Source organism: Trichoderma citrinoviride (assembly GCF_003025115.1).
Source record: "Trichoderma citrinoviride strain TUCIM 6016 unplaced genomic scaffold BBK36scaffold_12, whole genome shotgun sequence".
In the NCBI taxonomy this organism is placed as follows: Eukaryota; Fungi; Ascomycota; class Sordariomycetes; order Hypocreales; family Hypocreaceae; genus Trichoderma; species Trichoderma citrinoviride.
Window position 1 is genome coordinate 387,149 of NW_020194720.1, and position 20,835 is coordinate 407,983.

Genomic DNA, 20,835 nt, shown 5'->3' on the forward strand with positions numbered 1-20,835 from the left:
CTTGTCTCTATGCATCCTAGAGTCAAGCCATCAGCAATGCAAGCCTCAGAGTAACTTAGAAAATCAACACAAGATGGAAAAAGGGGGCAAGTAACAAAGTTCACAAGCCCCCTTTGGCCCTAAACCCAAAGATCCGCCAAGCCAAAGACGACAAGTTCCGGCTCTCTTGCACAGTCTCATTACGGTAGTTGTCAACTTTATGCAAGACAGCATACAGACTAGTGCCTCAACAAATTGAAGTTGAGGGGATTCAGATTCAGGACAGCAAAGATCGACACTGTTCCAGAAATGGGGCAATGCCGTTGCAGCAATATAGATAGACTTCTTCATATGCTGGCGGAGAGGTCCCAGACGTGGGTGGCTTTCGCCTGAGATGGCTTGGTTTGTGTTGGTCGAGAGGTCCCAGATGTGTATGGGATTCGTCCGAGACGCGCTGGTCTAGTTTAGTCGAGAAACATCTGGTGTAGGGTGTGTGGATGGCTCTCGTCCGAGACCTGCTGGTTTATATTGCTCGAGAAACATCTTGGCCAGCACGGCGGGGTGGCTCTCCTCCAAGATCTGCTGCTCTATATTGACAGAGAGATCCCAGACATGGGTGCTTGTGCGGGCGATAAGCTTTTTTGCCCAGGCGGATCCCATCGTAGTAATACAGATGAGCCTCCTCTGGGGAGGGAGGCTGGGCGGAAGGGGCGGTAGAGGCAGGAGACATGCTTATGTTTGTTGCGTGGTTGTGAAGCAAAAGTCGTTGTATCCGGTTTTTGTAGAGACGAGTTGAAATGCTCTGCGAGCTGGAGGGAAACGAAAAGGGGAGGATGCCATCGTCCTTTATATACGTGGGAGGGATTAGTGTTGAGCCTGCTTTCTCTTCCAGCAGTGTGTATCGGACCCAACACTGGAGACCTTTCGTTCTTTAAGCGACGGAGAGAAAGAAAAATGTCCGAAAGGCTCGATAGAGGCTGCATATTCTTGGAACAGCTGGGAAGCATCTTTGCGAGGATTGTACAAAGGCTCCGAGGCCAGTCGTTCGCGTAAGGGGTTGTTGATTTGACAACATATTTTCCATCAAGGGACAGCCTATACAGAAGGTATCCTGGACCAGCGGCATGAGATGGTCTTTCCTTATTTTCTCACGGGAACATAGGAAAGCGGATAACGAAAGGAAAGAGAGAAAGCTTATCAGATCAACAAGTCTACAGCATGATTTGAACGAGCAAGCCACATGACAGATCTCGGCAACAAAGCGACATTTCATGGCGTACGCCTCGTTTTCTTTTCTGATTTTCACCTTACCCAGATGAGAAGAGGCGCCTGTTCCCAACAAACATTTACTCTTACCTTGTTACCACTCAACGCGATAAGAGACAAAAATAAGAAAGTCGCCGAACGGGTCAAGAAAGACAATTGAAGGAGTGAGTCCTCAACGCCGGAAGCTTGATTAAACGTAGGCAACTTGTAGGAGAGCGAGGAAACAAAAACCCCTTTTAGCAACAAAACTGTCAGTGAAACTCCAAACATTTCAGCCACAACAAGTTCCTGCACAAATGCCGAAACACATGAGAGGGTGTAGCTTTGATCCTCTCATCGTTGAGTCCATCTTCGACAAAAAAGGTACAGAAATGTTTGCCAAAGCGATACAACATTCATACATGATCCAACACACAAAAAAGCGGCTCACAGCTTCGCCTTGTTCTCCTTCCGCCACTGCTCAACCCACACCTTTCCAAACTCCTTCCTCTCCGCCTCCCTCCTCATCTCATTCTTGAACCGCTCATCCTCCGCCTCCAGCCCAGCCCCCCTCAGCTCCCGAATCAGATCCTTGTACATCTCCCCTTTGATCGTCCCATACACGCCCTTCTTCGGCTTCTCAATCAACGCCCGCTCCCGCACAAACTCCAGCGCGCTCTCCAACCCGTTTGGCGCAAGCCCGTCCGCGAGCCCATCCGCCACGGCCTCGTCGCCCGTGAAGCGGTGGCCCTCGAGGGCGACCTTGCGAAAGACTGCGTTGGAGGGCAGCTTGGCCCGGAAGAGCGACGCCATGGGCGGCTGCAGGGCCGCGCCGAAGAGGACCTCGTTGAGGCAGAGGAAGCCGCGCGGGGAGGGGGCCAGGCGGTAGTCGTGGGACATGGCGAGCATGAGGCCGCCGGCGTAGGTGTGGCCGTTGAGGAGGGCGATGGTGGGCATGGGGAAGCTTTTGAGACAATGTTAGCCATTGTACGGGATGATGATGATTATTATCCAGGTATGCTTTTTCGAGTGGGAATTCCATACGTCAGGAAACGGTGCCAGACGGAGTAAAACAGGGCCCAGAAGCCGGGCGTGTCAATGGCGTGCTGCAGGTCGAGCCCGTTGCTGTAGAACTTGGGGATGCCGCTGGTGGTGACGAGGACGCCGGGCGGGTGGCCGCCGAACTCGAGGAGGTCGAGCGCGGCGAGGAGGGCCTTGCAGACGGCGGTGGTGAGGCGGTTGTCCGGGGGGGAGACGAAGGTGAGGAGGTAAACGGACGGCTGGGGCTCTGTGAGGGTGATGGAGCCGCCGGGGTGGGAGCCCAGGGGGGGGATGGGGACTGTGAAGAGGGGAGTGGACATTTTGTGTTGTTTTGGGTAATTGAATGAGCGAGGGTGAAGATGGATGAGGCTGGGTGATGATAGGTGAGGGTGAGTGAGATGGATTTGGAGTGAGGTTGATGTTTTGTTCTAGTGATGACGGCAGCTTGAGGGCGGTGGGCTTGGACCTCGGCATCTACGCCGAGGATATGGGGACTCGAAGAGCAGCCTGGACTGGAAAACGATGTTTCATCTGTGAACTGCTTTCCATCCTAATAAGCTCGGGATGAAGAAAATACGTTTGGAGGCCTTGGCAATTAAATCGTTTTGCTTGCTGGGGACTTATTAAACATGCAACTTGAGTCTCTGGGAATGAATGTTGCATCACATGTCATTCGCGGGTTCAAGCCATTTGGTGGAGTCGCGAGGTGATGGGGTACGTATCGGGGAGAAGACTGCGCTAAGCCATTCCTGGATGACGTTGCTGGGGCATAGTAGAACAGCGACGTGATGGCGATGGTGATGAGAGGAGATGACAGGAGAAGGAGATGACAGGAGAAGGAGACGGCAATAGAAGAAAGGAGAGATGATTGATTCAACCGATGGACAGCGTCCGCATGTAAACAACATGATCCGGAACAGAAGTCACCGTCATTCTCGAGTCAACTCTGCACGTGCAACTCATCCATAGGTAGTAAGACATCATTTCCCATCAAAGCAGCCCATTCCCCATGCCCTTTCTTCATATTCAGACTCTCGTACAATGCTTAATCCTATGTTACATGACCATCCTACCCAAAAACTCCCAGAATCCATTACACCATGCTTACCTATATAAATCAAGTCCCATCCCCTGCTTCCTCGTCGGCTCATTGGCCATATGCTTCAGTCTATAATGTGCCTCGCAAACAATGCATTCAAAGTATTAGAAAATCTGAGCCATGAAAATCATGGCTGTCGTCTCAAAGAAACGCCCCTCAGCGCTTGGTGTGCCAGCATAAACGCCAACACGTTGGGACCATGCTGGGAAACATCCACCCCCTTCGTCCACAGCTGCCATCCCGTCCAGCACACAGCACTGAGCTCCACCACGCTCGCAAGGGACGCAAAGTACATGGCCAGGCTGGATGATTTGCCGTCGCCGCCCAGCAGCTGTTGCGTGGCACCCCCAATGCTGCGGATCGCAATGATACCCGCGACGGAGAGAATGGCCAGCCGCGCTTCCCGGGTATAAGGGGTCGCAATGGCTAGAGGAAGGAACCAAGACGGCAGCAGGGCCGTCAGCAAGTAGAGGTCGTATTTGTGCGACTCTTCGCCGCTCGAAAGAATAGGCAGCTCTTCGTTGACGACCGTCTCTTCAGAGTCCGAGTGGTCGTCGCCAAGCACGCTTTCAAAGCTGAAGCTCTGCCCGAGGGCATCCGCCAGTGCATCCGCTTCGTCGGGGCGCTCTGGCGCGAAAAAGCTTGGACTCCTAAAGTCCACACTGCTCGCTCGAGGCACTTCTTCCCGTTTCTCATCCATGAAGCTCCTCCCGAAGCTGAAGCTCTTCTCTTCCTTGACTGGCTCGACGGAAAACGCCCTCTTTATCAACGGGGCATTAGGGGGGTTGCGTAGTCGCTGAGCCGGATTCGTCGGCGCCGATGGCACCTTGAACCAGAATGGCCCTGCATCTGGCTGCGTGGGAGCTTGCCCAAAAGGACGGGCGCCAAGCTTGGATACGGGGGCGTCCTGGAATGCGCGGTACGGAGATTTCTGCGTCTGCTTTGGCAACGGGGACCAGTCCATTGCATCGGCGTCTTGACCGCGAGCAAGCTTCTGGGGCGATTTGTCCGATATGCTGAAGCCGGCAAAAGAAAGCTCATCGTGAGTCGTCTGGAAGGGATGTGGGTTGAAGCGAGGCGGCAACGGGCTCTGCGGTTCCCGGGGCGTAAAGTTTTTGAGTGGTGATGGATTGTAGACCGACGGTGCATCCCGCACCCGCGATATATTCGGCATCCGTGATGGAGTCTTGACCGGCGACGGGTTTGCTGATTCGAGGGCTTCGGTCAGAGCCTCGGCTAGCGTCTTTGGTTCTCGTATCTTTCTTTTCCTGGGCGGCGGCGAAGACATTTGGTTTGCAGATACTGTCCGCTCGGTCACACCAAACAGGGGTGTTGTGTCGACCTTGATCGAGCCCCTAGCAAGGGAGTATATCTGGAGTCTAGTCAGCTCAACGGACAGGCGACTAGGCCATGACAGGATAGAAAAGCAGAAACCAAGTAACAGACAACCACTTACCACTGCCATAATGCACGCCATGGCAAAGTGCGCGCTGAGCTGTGCCCCTGTGGACTGGGCCTGGCCGCCCTGCATATCCAGAACAGAGCGGAAGATGTATCGGAAGAAGATGATGAGGCCTTGAAAGCAATACCACTGCGTGAACCCCATCAGATGCCGCGTGAATCCACGGTTGAACTGCACAAAGTGCGGGTTCCACCAAGCAGATAGAAATCCGGCTTTGATACTCCATCCAATCAGGGTCGCGGCCGAGGGCAAGAAAGCACAAAGCCGCTTCAACCATGTAATCAGATGCTTCGTGTAGCTCTGGTCGTCTGGATCGTACATGCCGTTCTCGTTCTTGTCCAGCACATTCGAAGCGCTCACCACATGCCAAAGAAGCTGGATAACAAAGCCTCCCCACCACAGCCATCGTCCCATGGCGTTTGCCATATCAAGGGGGGTCGTCTTCGTAGGAGCCCTCCTGCCTCGACTCCTTTCCATCATTCGTCGCAGATGGTCTGTTTTGGCCGTGTATCCAGCCTGGTTTATGCGCTCCTCGACCTTCTTGGCGCAGTCGTTACAGACCTGAGGATAGCGCTTCTCGAGGTCTTTGCGGTAGCGGTAGTACTTGCGCTCTAGCTCGGGGTAGTCTGGGTGAGATGGGTCGTCGGGGAAATACTGCGCCAGCGATCTGGTAAACAGGCGTTGGTTTTTCAGGCATTTCTCGCAGAAGACGCTGTCTGTGGGTGATGCCGGTCGGGATGGTAGCTCTTTGGCGAATCGCTTCGGCGTGGACGATTCGAGGGCAGGGGGATCGGTGATGTCGCCATTCTGCGGTGGTGTCTGTTAGCCATCGACGCTCTGATGATATGGATACATATCGCATCTTTGCGATAAAGGAGCAAAGGAGAGTTGTTGACCAACCTCGTCGAGATAGTTTGTCGCATCGCAGTTGGTGCACAGCCAGTCGCGTATCCGGCCATCGTAGCGGATGGATGACCGCCTCCCGCAATAGAAGCAGGACAACAGCCTTCCCCTCAGCGCCATGACCTGCTCGTGCTGTCGCTGAGATTCTCGCAAGAAGCCGCGCAGCTCTCGATAAGCTGCGTGATGGCGGCTAGCGGGAAAAGGCGACGACGGGATTGGCAGATGCAAGCAGAGATGGAAGGCGATCTGATGCTGCAGCTTGGCCTCGCTTTCGGGAAACTTGGACTTGGGGCGATTCTGCCGGGCGGTCAGCGCCACTTTTTCTGCAGACAAGCAGGGATCGATCCGGTGGGGCCCCAGACCTCCAGCTTTCGGAGCTTCAGCTACAGGCACCTTAGGTATTATCAAGTGTCACCCTATATGAGAGCTTCTATACCAAGCATCGACAGCTTCAAGTTGTGGACTCTCAGCAAGACTCTTGGATTCCACGTGCATAGCCGAATCAGCAATTGTGTCAGTTCTCGGCAAAGGATATATACATCTCCTTCACCTCAGAATCATTCCATCGTTTCCTTTGCACACAAGCCCTCTTGGACAGGCCTCAGCGCACCAAACTATGCAGCCATCATGGCATCCTTAGCACCTGCATTGCCGCTCTCCTCGGCCTCGTCGGCCACGCCTCTCCCCTACCATCTCACCATCCGCTTCTCAAACTCCCTCCCCGATCTCGACCTGGATGTTCCGTCTCCACATACCACAACAGTTGCGTCGCTCAAGAACCTCATCCGCGAGCGCATCTCCTCGCGCAACCGCCTCCGCTTCATCTACCAGGGCCGCCTCCTCTCCGACTCTGCATCCCTCAGCGCCAGCATCAAGCCACCACCCGCTCCTCCGGCTTCACCCCCTTCAAAGAGCGATGAGCCTTGGGGCAGATCCAAGGGAAAGGGCAAGGCTGTTGATGCTCCCGTGGCTCCCGTGAGGATCTACATCAACTGCTCCATCGGCGATGAGTTGACGCCTGAGGAGCTGGCCCAGGAGCAGGCCGCCGCGGCCAACCCCCCCGATGAGTCTTCGAGCGCTGCCTCGTCTCACCTGAACGGCAATCCCTCATCGTGGACTCGCCCCCGGCCGCGCGGCTTCGACCGCCTCCTCCAGACAGGCTTTACCCACTCCGAGATCGAGACGCTGCGCACACAGTTCGCCTCCATCCGCACAGAAGGCTTCGCGCCGGACGCCATGCCCTCGCCAGACACCCTGCGCAGCATGGAGGATGCGTGGATCGATAGCAACGCTGGTGAGATCCCTTCGGCCGATGCCTCCGCCGAGGACGACTTCAACGGCATGTCGACCGTGCTGGACATGATGATCCGCGGCATGATGGTGGGCTTCTTCTTCCCCCTTGGCAGCCTGGCCTGGTTGCTTCGCTCGGATGTCTGGAGCGAGAAATGGCAGGTCTTTGTGGGCTCTGGAGTGGCGCTGAGTCTGTTGGTGGGGATGGTGATGAGCCTCACCAATGTTTACTATTGAGTAGATGAACATGTCCGGAGAAGGGATTTGGCGTTTGCTTTTACTTTTACACGGTCACATAGCGTCTCTTTTGTTGTTTGGAGATTCGGTATATTTGATCGTCGGTCGTAGCCGAGCGTTTGGCATACTTGATACCCCTGAACCCATCATTCATTCAAATGCAATTTGAAGATACAGCCGACTTGAGTCTAAGGGCCCTTAAGATTCCTGGATCGCCGACTTGAAGCACATGGCGAGAAAATCACGTCATCGACTGAGGAGGCTCAAGGGCAAGGCAAGAACAACCTCATCAACTGCCCGTCGTCTGCGCCATCCTATCACAAAGAAAGGGAAAGAGCAGCCATTACTGATGATGTTATTCTATTCCCTATTACCTAAGCATAACTACTGCAAAACTGCAAGAGAAGGACAAAAAAGCGCAATCTAACCGTTACAGTCTATCTTCATCTCTCGTGATATCATCAAAGTCCGAGGAATGCCGCTTCACATCTTCTCCTTGGCCTCGCTCTCCTGCGGGATGCCCGCCTCCTCGTCGGACGGATGTGCCGTCACGTCAGATGCCGCCTGAGCCTCTTCCGCCTCTCTCTCCCGCAGCTTCTTGAGCCTCACCTCCCAACCACCTGACCAGCCAATCCAGCCCTTCTCGTGAGGCCCTCGAATAAGGACAAGCAGCAGCCCTCCGCCGACCAGGCCAATGGACAAAGAGCCGCTTCTGATCCATCCGCCACTTGCATACAGCTTGTTTCCCACGCTCGTTCCGAAGAGCTGGCCGCAGAACGTGAAGACCATGTAGACCGAGTTGACCGCGTTCTGAGCAGTGGGCTCTATGTTGGCAAACGCCATCCGGTTGGACACAGTCACGATGTTCATGCCAAAGTCTCCGATACTGGCCCAGATAATGGGTCCCGCCAACGAGAACGTACCGGTAAAGGTTCCAATGCAGACAGCTGTGAGCAGGATGAGATGTCCTATGATCAAGGTGGCGCTCGAATGGAGGCGTGTCATGACGAGACGTGAGAAGATGGGACTGAAGAGAACTGGCGACATGCCCACGAGCGCAAAAAGTCCGATGACGAGAGTCGAGAGATGGAACGGAGGACCCGCGAGCTGAAACGTCAGGGTAGTCCAGAACGAGGTGAACATGCCCATGAGGAGGAAAGCAATGAGCGCTGACTGAGTCAACACAGGCTGCCGGAATGGCATCTGTACCATCTTGAGCAGGATGCCGGGATAGGTTGCGCCAGGCCACAGCACGGGGAAATCCGGCATGAACAGCGAGGCGGAAATGACGATTGCGAGTTGCAATCCAAACGACATCCAATAGATGTTGCGCCAGTCGCTGTACTGGGCCACAATACCGGAGAGCAACCGAGCGACCAGAATGCCAAAGACGAGTCCAGACATGACAATGGCAGTCATGGTGGGTCGGTGTCGAGCAGGGGCATAGCGCACCGTCAGAGGAAACATGAGTTGCGGTGTGACGGTGAAGAGGCCGACGACGTAGGACAAACCGAGGAAGACTTCGAACTTTTTGGCCAAAGTACAGCCAAGCCACTATTGTCCATCGTGTCAGCCACGGGAACGTGGAGAAAACAGGGCACCCAAAACGTACAATCAGAGATGTCACGAATACCAGGCTGATGATCATCGGCCGGCGAGGGACAATGTCGCCAATGGGGACGATGAAGAGCAGACCGGTGGCATAGCCAGCTTGCAGCAGCGTTGGGACCAGCGAAGCACGCTCATCCGTGATACCAAAGTCTTGCGCCAAAATGTGAAGGATGGGATGGGTATAATAGAGGTTTGCGACACTGAATGCAGCCACCTAGAAACATTCGATCGTCAGTCACCTTCGCCGGTCGCCATGTCGAGAACGGGCGGTCGTACAAATCCAAAGAAACAGGCCATGGCCCACGACATCTCATAATTCTTGTCCGGATTCCATCTCAGCCACGGCGGTGTCCAAAAGAACTTGGAAAGGCTGCTCGTGGCCTTTTCACCCGCCGTGGCCTCCTCCCTCACTTCGGCCATTGATCTTCGTTTCGGCAGCTTTTCCTTCAGTCGGTCACGTCTCTGGTGATGAGAGAGCTTCAGTCAAGTGAGAGGATGGCTTGAGCTCAATGACTTGACACTTCGATTCCTCTTCCTCGCCTTTTTATATGACAGCAATTGCGCGTTGCAAAGACGCAGTGAAATTCTCTGTCTTGACGGCACCGCACTTCCGATCCCTATCCAATCAATGGAGTTGTGAGGGGCACAAGACGCAATCGCTTATCTCCGTCAAAACAATCGGCCATAACTGGAATGCTCATGACAAATGGCCAAATTTGTCAGCGCTGTCGAGTATTCTGTATGCTCGAGATGCTTGAGATGACTCGAATTACCTCGATCTCATCAGGTGGCCGTCAAAAATAGCAAGTTATGAGGCTCAAGGCTTCCGAAATGGATCCAGACAAGACTTCTTTCGATCGGTTTCTTGGCCATTGTCCCATTCTGGAAATATCCAAGGACCAATCATACGGCAGCGGGAAGACAAGCGGCAGTTCGCCGCATCGCCTCCACTGAAGCTTGATTGGCCGAGAGGCTCCTTCAAGTCCTCGATAGGCGTTAAGCAGTCTCTCTCTGAAGCTGTAAGAACGGAGTGAGCTTCGATGAGATTCGAAGTGTCAGCCCTCCATGGGGATGTTATTGATGGGGAATCCATATCAATAGAAGTGTCGATGGCTGACAGACACTAACGCAGGGCTCGCTTCAGAACAAGAGCCTCGTATGATTGAGGTAGCACCAAGCATCAGGAGCTTCTTCTGAGATGCAAGACCGAGCTCGCCCCGGTCAAGTTGAGATGCTCACCATGACAAGGCATCTCGAGCTGTTGCCAGACGTCATCGCTATTGTCCGAAATGAATGCTTGATACTTACGACAGCCCAACCTGGTACAACGAGGCCTCCCGGGCAATTGACCTGAATCATGTTGAGCGTTATCGCGACTGCGACGCGGTACGTCAGAACCGTCGACTTCGACGTAGTCTCGGCGAAGGCTTGATGGTGCATCCGTTTAGGACAACTGAGGTGCTGTCTGGTACAAATCTCATCAAAATATACCCTCTGAATTGCCGGCAACGAACGCCTCCAGACAGATTCGGACAAAGCTGTCATTCTCAGCCGAGACTTGGACATGCAACTCTTATGCTTGGTGCGGATCATATTTGTTGGAGCAGCTTGAGTTGCGGAAGTCGTCCAACACGCACACTTCACCTGATCGACAACCTATTGCATTGCCAACTTCAGCTACGAGATCCATTGGTTGCTGCCTACCAACTACCTAGTACGAATTACGACTAGTAATACCTTTTTCATGGCGCCTGAAGGCTGGGCCGACAGCCGACTCTTATCATTCTTACCATTGGGGAGTCCCACAGGGAGCATTCCACATGACCGTTGTACGAGGCAGGACTGGAGACCCCTTGTGTGAGAACATGTCCACAACGGCAGAGTGTCTCGCAAACGTTCCCAGCAGTAGCCTATGCTAGCCTGCTAACCTCCATCCACTGCGGATAACAGAGCGTTCCCACAGCAAATCTCAGCAAAAGCAAGGAGATGAGCGGCAGGGATGAGCTGCCGAGGCTGCCCCAGCGACCCGAGTCAAGGGTCGGAGCAGCGAACGCTTCTGCTGACCGCGGTGAACCCCACTGGTCTGTGCCCGATCTTTCACCTGTAACACGTTTTAATTCAACACAAGCCTCTCCTGACCGCCTCGAGGCCATCAACCAGCTGCTGCTTCTACCAGCTATAACTGGAAATGAAGGCGATTTCGCACCTTGATCACTGTCTCAATCCGGGCAATTGGCTGGAATCTAGATTATGTTCCTTGTCTAGTTCCAGTTTCATGACCTTACATTCAAGAACTTGCAGCCATGATCAAAGCGGAATCTACAGACTGCAGAACAGACCGTAATCCCACTTCATCATGTGGAATGGAATTGTCAACTCCTTGCCTGCCTTGCCAAGTTCCCTGGCGTGCTTACGCCGCTGAGGGAATTGCTCTTGTTTCCATTGCAACAGTAGCACGCAGCGGTACAGAATGCAAACATGACAACAGAACTTGCGCAGCGATTTGAACACCGAAGAAGCTCTCAAGCCGCATCGTACAGTCAAACATGCTCGCAAAAAGTTCCCGATTAATAACACTTCGAATGACAGCATAGCTCGATGATCATGAACAATTCGAGACATCTCGCCACGTGCCAAGCGAGAAGATCATATATCCAGCTCCATGGGTCATTGCTCTCGTCTCCATCCTCGTGCCGAAGGAACCGAACGCGTCCAGGAGCTGAGAGCCTTGCTCATGAGGAGGATGCCCCACGACGAGCGGTCTCGTTCATCAAGAAAGGTACGTGTATACACGGAGAGCCAGAAGAACAGCGTCCTTATTGCAGCTCATGCTCCGAACCAGGTTCCGGGAAATTGGTCCAAGGCGGATGCAGCTCTGGCGACTCTGGGCAAATCAGGCTCTCCTGTGCCAGAACGTTGCCGTCCGGGTTGTTGTTGATCCATGGCATCTTTGTCCTGGCCAATTTCTTGCAGTAGCTTGTCTAGAATGCTAGCACAATCGAGACCTGGTGTGCGCATGACTCGAGGGGTCTGGAGAGCCTGGCGGCGGTTTGATGAGGTCTCCAGGGCCAAGGGAAGCTGTCAAGGCGATTCACACAGCTTGGTTGACGCTCTCGGCCGCACCACTAAGCCGGTGCCCCTGACCCTTCCTCCGCCCTAAGGAGCGAGGCGATTCCCGCTTCGACATAACCTTCTGGACCGGATCACGATGCTCCGGTTTTTGATGCCTCCCCAGGCTTCCCAGACTCGCACAGTAACCAGCATATCGGACCCTCTACGCGCGCACGGATGCGCTCAGCTTGATCGGCCAAGCGTTGATACAGGAGACGCTCTGCGCAGCAGGCTCCGCGACGGACCCGCGTAGAATATTCCCATTTCGTCAGCCCCAGCCGGGTTTCCGGAATCTGGCGACAACTCGGAGCGCGCACGCAGAGTGCGGCCATCCAGATCCGGCAAGCAAGCAGGGCCAATCAGGGCCGCTTTATATCGAACAAGCATGGCCGTCGCAACTGGGCAGCGTGAGCCGGGGGTGTCATGTCCCACGCAGCCACGGTCGTATCGCGCTGCTGCTGCTAGCCATCACTGCTACTCTGCAGTATGGTCGCAATGTGACGGGCAAAAAATGCTGACGAACGATGACACGCCGGCACGCGCCAGGAGACGGGAAGAAGGAGAAAAACGGTGGTGTGGCGATGGAATCCACCACTGCGATTTCCTATCCACGAGATACCACTTTATACTCCGCACTTCCCAATCAAGTATGTGTGTATGTTGGCTACGCCCGTATGTACATACGATACTGTAACAAGGACGACTCTCCTTGTACTGTCATGTGAAGGCCATCGGGATTCTGCACTTCCCAGTTGCGTCAAGCTCCGTTGGAAAACCGCCGACAAGGGCGCAGGCTGCTTGGCAAATCTGATATATGATGCATTCGCAAAGGATGCATTGGCGTTTACTGGAAGCGCGGGCGCATTCGCCCAGACATGCGAACGAAAGCATCAACAAGTAATAGCCAACCAGGACGAGGCCGAGACAGAACAACACAAGATACGGGGCGAACAGATTCTTCAGCTGCCCTGTCCTCTCTTCTCGCGGGCTGAACACCTCGAGAAACCACACATTGACTGCGACTCCGTACCTTTTCTTCCGCGGCGATGGATACGAACCACAAACGGGTTCGCCTCCATGGCCCCCCTGTCAATATGCGAACTCTAACACTCAGCACGGTAGTGGTGATTACTTCTTTGTACCTGCATTGCCTCTGAGCACCTCTTGTTTTCTGCAGCGTTACAGAGAGTGCAAAGAGCTAGCAGGGATGAGGAGAGCTCCACACGGCGAGAAGAGGACGGACAAGTTCGCCGAGGTGCTGCCAGGGCCCTGATACCAGGCATTCGCAGTTTACGATCGCGATGAGAACAGTGAAGAATTGGGATTTGCGATCCGAGCAGCAAATGCATGGACGAGGTGAGTGACAAGCTCATGACGAATTTGTTGTTGTTGATAATGATTATTTCTTTGCTTAGATCTTCCTCACCGTCTGAATAGTGATATCCAATATCAGCCTCTCTCTATCGTGTTCAGCGCCTTCCAGTTCCAGTTCCAGTTCCCCAGAGTCCTGCCGCCTTGCCTTTTTCAACCCAACCACGAACAAAACAGGAAAAAGTGAGAGTACAAACAAAGAACCGACTTTTCTTGTGGGGAGCATCAGAATCGCCCCCTCTTGTTGCCTTCCTCTTCCTCGCCATGGCTCAAACTCTCCCCCAGCCCATCCAGTTTGCCCAGCCTCGGGACCTGCAAAGCTGGGACCAGGGGTAAGAAAAACAAGACAGAAAACCGCCAGAACCAAAAACGACAAGGAAAAAAAAAGTGACGACTCCCGACACCTAATCCCAGAATGATGATAGCTCACATGAATTGCGGACATTACACCACCCAAGTTTTTCTGGGTACTTTTTGGTCTGGTTCCAACGCCCGCTTTGCCCACCCACACCAACTTCTTCTCTCCCCCATCCCTCCAAGCAGCCACAACTCCGCGTGCCTGACTAGCCCTCTTTTCTCACCCCTGCACCCCTGATCTAGTAGGTACATATGTTGTAGTGGTAGTGGGAAAACGTGATGGTGGTAATGGGGTAAATATGCACCAATCTGAAAGGAGAAATTCTTTGCACCTTGGCTGGGGGGGAAAACCTGCTTCAAAGATGCAAAACCCAACATGCTGCTGTTTTTTTCCCTGCTCTCTTTTTTTAGTCGAATGGAGAATTATGCTGAGGTGCACAGACGCTCTGTCCCCTGTTTTTGGGGTCAAGAAGTTCTTCTCTTGTTCCAAGGTGAATCGCCCCCCCAATCGTCCCGCGTCCCGCAAATGGGTATTTTTCCCTCTTTAGCCGGCGCCGGCAGAGGGGCTGGGGTGTGCGGCGTGGTCAAAGTGGTGTGGGGGTGAGATAACAAGAGGGCGAGGGTGGGTGAGAGTTATGTAGTTGGACATGGTGGTGGTAGTAGTATTGACAAAGGAAATGCAGAATCGTGGAGATTGAGACAACAAGATGAGCAAAGATTTTGGTGGCTTTTGAATGAGTCGTAAACGGATCGTCGTGACCACTTTCCTCGCAGTTGTAGTAGAAGGTGGAATCAGCGAGGCTTGGGAACAACGCAAGGCTTTCAGTACTACCTAGTATATCTCATAGATTACCAGTAATAAGATGCTGTGCAACCCCCCACCGCTGAATGGGATGGGATGGGTGTGAAGGGATGGGATGGACCCAGCCAGCCTCGTTTTCAATATTTGGGGCTGCAAATACTAATATGTGGGCTTATTACACCATCTCATCCTTGAACGGATCCTCGCGTAGCCTCGCGACGGGCTTGGCCGTGGCCACGAGCGGGATGTCGTCGACGCTGGAGTGCGAGTGCATCCTCGTGGTGGATTCGTCGTCGTACTCGTTGTTGTTGTTGTTCTTGTTGCGCCGCCACGTGCTGCTGTTGAGCGTCGACGGGTTGTTCTGGCTGCGGTCGCCCGAGCGGCCGGACGTGGTCTGGCTCGCGTACGACGAGACCTTGCCCTTGAGCAGGCGGAAGAGGGGGCCCAGGGTTGGGAGGGAGGCGCCGATGATGAGGAGGGCGCCTTCGGCGACGCCAAAGATGTCGAGGTACGGGACGGAGTCTGGGGGTGTATGATTAGCAATGTTGTGAAGAGTTTGTCTGTGTATAGCCCTTGTTGTCGCATTGATGATGATAAGTTCTGAAAGGGGAGGAAACTTACATGTCCGATCCTCGGCCATGCTGTTGAATGCCTCCGTGAAAACAGACAGCTTGTAGATGGAGACGATGCTCGCCATGGCGCTGAGCCCCAGCGCAAAGCACACGGCCAGCCGGTTCTTGAGCGGCATGTTGAGCTTCATGATGAAGGGGATCGGGTAGAAGGCGAAGAAGAGGTCGAGGAAGGCGGAGTAGGCCGTCGTGGCAAAGGCCAGCTTGGTGAGGATGTCGGTGCTGGCGCAGGTGCCGGCGACGGCCGGGTCCCACTGGTGGGCGACGGGCTGGCACTGGGCGAACCACCAGACGGAGACGGCGAGGATGCCGCCCTGGCTGACGACGGCCATGGCCAGGAAGGCGGCCATGGTCTTGGCGCCATAGTTGAGGATGCGCTTGAGGATGGCGATGATGGCGAACTTGGGCAGCGAAAAGGACCAGATGACGACGGCGTTGATGATGGCGTTCCACTTGATGGCCTCCTTGAGCTGCTCCGCGCCCAGCGTCTTCTCGCGCCGGCCCAGGCCGTAGCCTATGCCGATGCTGGAGCAGACGCTGCTGGCGATGAGGATGACGAGGCACACGAGGGTGATGGCATCGTCGAGGCCGAGGCGGCCGTATCTGCCGCGGGCGAAGCAGGCTCGACAGACGAGGCGAAGAATGACAATGACTGTTTATATATCCCAGGGACGGCAAAGAAGGGCCCCCCTTGTGATTAGCAATTTGGACAATTGAGACATAACGCAGACGAAGGAGGAGGAGGAGGAGAAGAGGGCGGTTGGGGCTTGACAAACAGGTGGAAATGGCGGTTAGGGACCAGTTCACTGGGTTGGCCACGACGCCGTAGTCCTCAACTACCCCAAATCCCATTTGGTAGTGGTGTTGCGAGCCCGATTACCGTCCATCCATGGAGTACCCGAGTTCCAACGCCGAATTGTGAGGTGAGTGACGAGGGCACTGAGTTTCCTTCAGTTCTCACGGGAGGGCGACCGGGACGATACTTAATAGGAGCGGGATTGCACCCTGTACTTGTAGTAGCACCACGCAGGCCCCCCCCCAAAAGGTCGAGAACTCTCTCTCTGTCCCCCAGAGAGCCCATGGTACTTTCGCACACCTCGTAACAGGACAAGGGCCACTGTTTCTTGGAGAGCCCAGAGGCAGGTTAATTAACGAGAGCCGGCCTCAAACGGCCTTGTTGCTCCACCCCTTCGCGCAAGCAAGAAGAAGGCAACGGACGCCACCGCTAGCATTACCGATGGGGGTGGGAGCGCCTCATGCCGGGGACGTGGGATGGGCAGGATGCGAAGACGCAATGCACGTCACAACGTTCAGCTTCATGCCACGTTCAGGAACGGCCGCCCGTCGCAGTCGAGGGCCTTGGTGGAGCGAGCCGTGAGCAGCTACTACTAGGCAATACTCGGTCAGTAGCTTCTTTGGGACAGACGACCCCCGGTCCTGCTGGTGCTGCGTCTCGCATACTTACCTAGGTACCTTACCCAGGCACTGCGCCGTGCTCCGTACTTCGTGAACCCGGCCCTTTCTCTAACACGGCCTCCCTTTGTTCTCCTTATGAACACGCACGCCTCCGCGTTTCTGTCACCGTCGCAATTGAGGCTCAGCCCAGCGGCAGCAAGAAAAAAGAGGCCTTGGGTAATCACTCCTGTAAGAATGCTGATAAAGATTTCGTTCTCGATCCCCAAATTGGGCCCCCTTGGCCAGCAGTCTTTTCTCCACAACAATCACGCCCATCGCGGGCTCGATCGGTTTTATTATCTGTCGTAACTGACCTCGTCGCCAGAGTCATGCGTCGGCCAGCGCTATCAAAAGCAGTTTTGCCATTTTGGAAGATCAGCGCCGCAAGCGCGCGGGGAATATTGGGCATAGCTTGGTGATAGTGCTCTGCGTAGTATCCTCGTGCAATAAGCAAGCATAGCGACTAGTCGTGCTAGTCGTGTGCAGTTTAATATCATGTCTGAGCTGGCGGTGTCGACCAGGCCGTCGTCTTGTCTGTGAGCTCTCGTCATGGTCCATTTGGTCAAGTTCCTGCGCATCATGTGCGTGTGTCTCTCTGTGCGTGCGTGTGTGTGCTGCTCTGCCTCTTCCTCATCCTTCTGACATCTCTTGCTGCGCGCGTAGTCATCATAGAAAAGGCCTAGATCCAACATCCCAGGCCCGGCACGCGCCAGGAACCCCAGTTGTCTGACCAGGCCAGATTTGCAAGGCCGCGGGTTGTCTCGTTGGCCCCCCCTGGACATTTCATGGCCTTGTGGAGACCTCGGTCTGCAACAGGCTTGTCGGTCCCTCCGCGATTGGGTCGCTCGAAAAGCTGGCATTGGTTGGCGAGAAGCAATACAGCCAGCCGGTGCCTGTGCCTGTGCTGTTCATATCGTGTGTTCCTTTTTCCCTCCCAACGCTGCCTTCAAAACTCGTATCGTGGTGGCAAAACAAGAGCTTCTGGAACATACAGCTTCGATCTTCAGGGATGAGAAAGGGTGTTAGGCATAAAAAGCAACCAAGCAATGGGATAAAAGAGTGCATAGGGGGCCATTTTCTGCCTCGAATCTTGGTGACATTCGGTTTCAATCTCGTTTAAGGGCCGAAACAGGCCAATCCGATGCTGCTACTGCCGGTCTGCAGTCCCGTCATGCCACATCAAAGACGAACAGCCGAGGGATAGAATGACAAGTACGAAGCAAAAAAGGAAAGAAAGAAGCCGCCAGCTCAAGGGATCATGGACGTAGTGGGAAATAACGTCCAATGTGACGGGCCGTCGCCTATTAATAGCCTGTCATCTGGAAAAAGAAAGGGAAAATCACCAAATAGAGAGGAACGAAACCCGCTTCACCGGAGGAATCACGTTCGGAAAGGGGAAATATGCCTGTGCCAGATATGATTGTTATTCATTGCCCTCTGAGAATAGGTCCATTGTAGACTCTGAGGATGTCAATCCTCACGAAAGGGATTATTCAATATGAGCGGTGTGCTCTCGGTGTGTGAGGCCTGTCAGGCACCACAAGCACCGTGGCCCGTCCATAGCAGTCGTCGATGCATCCGATCGAAGAGCCTGGTCACATTGATGCAGCGGCTGATCGGCGGTATGTCGAACAAATGCTCCAGCAATGCAGGTGGCCTTTGCGGAGGCCCAGCATGCTTACGACGGTCCGTCCTGCCACCTGATCCGTGCATTTGTGATGGATCGGAAGCCGTAATACTACCAGCACTGCCTGTGAAGACGCGTGGGAGCTCGTAAGGGCAAAAGATCAGCGCACGCGCAGCCCTACGGCGAGTCAAGTCCTAGACGCAGTGATACCATCAGACGAGATGCGTTGTAACCTGTCATTTTTCCTCCTGAGCGGCCAAGCGGGTGCGAGTGGTTGCTGTGTGATGGAGCACCTGGCATATAATCCACTGCTGTGTGACGCACAATGCGGGCGCCAAATTGTGATTTGTCTTACGAGAGCCTTTGCATTGACAGTCCGCTTGCGACAACAACGGACGCTGCCTAAACGCTTCGCATGCTGCCAAGTATGTGTAAGAAAGCTCGGCCGCTGGCTTGTATCAATATCGTTTATGTCGTATCTGCGAAGTAGGCGAAGGTGGGATATCGTCCGAAAAGCGAGGCGGCGAAGATGGCCACCCTCGATGCTCCGAATGTTGCACTCGTTTGCAGCACCAATATCCCAGAATATCGATCCCAATTGTGTAGCATAGCGAGCCATTGCACTGAAGAAAGAGGAAGTCCTTGCCCATCGCAGAGCTCATCATACTTTGTGCTCATCGCTTCTTCGGGATGAATGCAGTCGCTGACCAGTGTAGAAAAGGGGTATCAAGCTGATGTCCGCTGTGGCCAGCCCCCACAGCTCATACCGAGGTCTGTTGTCGGCTTCTTGTCCGATGTGGAAGCGGAAAGTGCTGGCTGACAAACAACTGGGTCAAGTTGCAGACTGATATCCTCGATGCCGCCAGCTCGAATGCTTCCGGATGAAGTCGTCCTCTGGCTTGGTAGCAGGCCTGACCTCAGCATGCGAAAAGGACTCCGGCACTTGTGTAACGCGCGCCAGCGTTCCTCTTCGACAATCTGTCATGAATGTGGCGATAGCCATCAAGAGGCCATCAGTGGTGTTGTCCGGGAATCGCTCAGTGAATCTGAGTCGAGCATGTAGTCCAAACAAATCTGACACTCACGATCCTGACCGTGAGTTGGCCCGTCTGTGTCTGTGCGCCGTCGCTCACCATTCTGCCTGATCCATCAGAACTCTAGCTCTTCCACCTCCATCCCACACGTCACGCACGTCTTGACCGTCATACCCTCCTCATTCTCGACAGTTCGGCCCCATTCGTGCACATGCCGCCCCCCTCCGCCCACGGCATCGCCAAACTTGCTCGGCGCTCCATTCTTGTTCCCAAGTGTTCCGGCCTGTCGACGAAATGCTTCCGTTCTCGTCTTGCGTTTTAAATCCAGCAGTTTCTCTTTGAACTTGGCCTCCTTGCGGGCCTTCTTTTGTGTTTCACGCCGCTCATATTCGGCATCCAGTGCTTCTGCCGATCCCCATTTCGTGCCGATGGCGTATTCTTCGACTTGAAATCTCAAGAACAGCATCATGTCGTGCCAGTGAGATTTGTGCGGATTTGGCTTATTCAGATGAGGAAGCAGCTCAGGGTCCCGCAGCTCAGCTGTAGACATGATTAGTATCACAAATCCCACGAGTACGAGAAGAGCTTGACTTACGATCTGTCAGAAGATAGTCTTCTTTGCACTCTGTCTTTGTCAACAAAGAGTACTTCTCGGGGTACTTGTCTTTGCACTTGTTGCACACGCAGACATGAAAGACTTCTTCCCAAACAAAGTCAATCTCCAGGCTGCCGCACTCCCTGCACTTCTTCCTCGCCTTCTGATCATCCAAAACGCTGATACCCGGCTCAAAAGGACCTGCTTTGAGTCGCCTGAGGTTTTTCAACGTCTTTTGCTTCTCCCATTCTTGAATCGTCATGCCCTTTGGCCTCTGTTCATCCACATGGCCGGGCTTTTGAGCTCCCAGCGCATAGTTGTGAGGGTCATCCTCCATGGAAAGGAAACCGCCCTTGGTGTCTGTCATCGAGCTCATGTTGTAGTCTACAAACTTTGTGAATTTGCGCGCCGGTCGGAGGGCCGCCTCGTCGCCCGCATTGCGCGCATCACGATTGCTGCCTCCTGCGATATCTCCAGTAGAAATTTCGTTGTAGGTTCGCTTCCCATTGACGGGTTTCGAGACGTGCACATTTTCGGTGGGTATGAATCCGGCGGCCGACTTGGGAAGCACCGTCGCAGTGCCTGAGGCTCGTTGCTCGGCTTCTCGCTGTTCACGGATGGCTTTGGCTCGGAGGCGACTCTCTTCCTGCGATTTCAATGCCATAGTCAGTAAAGGACTCTCACGGGCATCATCATGGCCAAACATACGATGCGCCTTGTCATCTCTGGGGTTTGCGATGACGCAACTTCCGATCTGCTCGGAGCCGGCGGCGTGGTTGGACGCTCCATCGTGCGTAGAATGAAAGTCGTGAGGATGGCGCCAATGGCTCAAAATGTATTACAAGGCGATTGGATGACAGAAGATTCAAATTCACAGCAGCGCATGAAGCATGGAGCCGGTCGTTTTGGGTGTTGAAAGATGATGATGCGCGAGGGGCAAAGACGTGACTGTGCAAGTTGGGAAAATCGCCCACTTAACGCGAGGTA

General features: G+C 54.2%; 6 protein-coding genes across 6 annotated transcripts; 1 reads left to right on the top strand and 5 right to left on the bottom strand.

The window, feature by feature from the left end:
- Positions 1–1,671: 1,671 nt before the first annotated feature.
- On the bottom strand, positions 1,672–2,585 carry BBK36DRAFT_1125811 (ClpP/crotonase; the record flags this gene model as incomplete). Its single annotated transcript, XM_024891317.1, has 2 exons — positions 1,672–2,188; positions 2,269–2,585. 2 exons carry the CDS (start codon positions 2,583–2,585, stop codon positions 1,672–1,674), a joined length of 834 nt encoding a protein of 277 aa, XP_024747036.1.
- Positions 2,586–3,491: 906 nt separating this feature from the next.
- Positions 3,492–5,849, bottom strand: BBK36DRAFT_1125721 (hypothetical protein; the record flags this gene model as incomplete). The annotated part of the gene is made up of 4 exons (XM_024891309.1): positions 3,492–4,454; positions 4,521–4,736; positions 4,821–5,633; positions 5,727–5,849. 4 exons carry the CDS (start codon positions 5,847–5,849, stop codon positions 3,492–3,494), a joined length of 2,115 nt encoding a protein of 704 aa, XP_024747037.1.
- Positions 5,850–6,383: 534 nt separating this feature from the next.
- BBK36DRAFT_1088145 (ubiquitin domain-containing protein) lies at positions 6,384–7,241 on the top strand (the record flags this gene model as incomplete). The annotated part of the gene is made up of 1 exon (XM_024888984.1): positions 6,384–7,241. A coding segment is annotated over one exon (858 nt), but the record flags the coding sequence as incomplete, so codon positions are not given.
- Positions 7,242–7,578: 337 nt separating this feature from the next.
- On the bottom strand, positions 7,579–9,579 carry BBK36DRAFT_1136173 (MFS general substrate transporter). Its single transcript, XM_024892888.1, is given in 6 exon segments — positions 7,579–7,643; positions 7,674–7,721; positions 7,732–8,810; positions 8,869–9,081; positions 9,144–9,342; positions 9,453–9,579. The coding sequence occupies 3 exon segments, from the start codon at positions 9,285–9,287 to the stop codon at positions 7,740–7,742; spliced, it is 1,428 nt and encodes a 475-aa protein (XP_024747039.1). The 5' UTR covers positions 9,288–9,342; positions 9,453–9,579; the 3' UTR covers positions 7,579–7,643; positions 7,674–7,721; positions 7,732–7,739.
- A 5,335-nt stretch (positions 9,580–14,914) lies between these two features.
- On the bottom strand, positions 14,915–15,989 carry BBK36DRAFT_1090938 (hypothetical protein; the record flags this gene model as incomplete). The annotated part of the gene is made up of 3 exons (XM_024889025.1): positions 14,915–15,030; positions 15,130–15,789; positions 15,914–15,989. Coding segments are annotated over 3 exons (852 nt in total), but the record flags the coding sequence as incomplete, so codon positions are not given.
- A 3,379-nt stretch (positions 15,990–19,368) lies between these two features.
- On the bottom strand, positions 19,369–20,637 carry BBK36DRAFT_1171190 (DNA repair protein; the record flags this gene model as incomplete). Its single annotated transcript, XM_024895543.1, has 3 exons — positions 19,369–19,793; positions 19,849–20,494; positions 20,557–20,637. 3 exons carry the CDS (start codon positions 20,635–20,637, stop codon positions 19,369–19,371), a joined length of 1,152 nt encoding a protein of 383 aa, XP_024747041.1.
- Between the last annotated feature and the right edge of the window lie 198 nt (positions 20,638–20,835).

Bases quoted from the DNA above. Each gene is read 5' to 3' on its own strand.
- BBK36DRAFT_1136173 (XM_024892888.1), bottom strand. From the start codon at position 9,287: ATGGCCGAAGTGAGGGAGGAGGCCACGGCGGGTGAAAAGGCCACGAGC. The intron at 9,082-9,143 runs GTACGACCGCCC...GAATGTTTCTAG, and splicing joins TGGCCTGTTTCTTTGGATTT to GTGGCTGCATTCAGTGTCGC. The intron at 8,811-8,868 runs GTACGTTTTGGG...GATGGACAATAG, and splicing joins TATTCGTGACATCTCTGATT to TGGCTTGGCTGTACTTTGGC.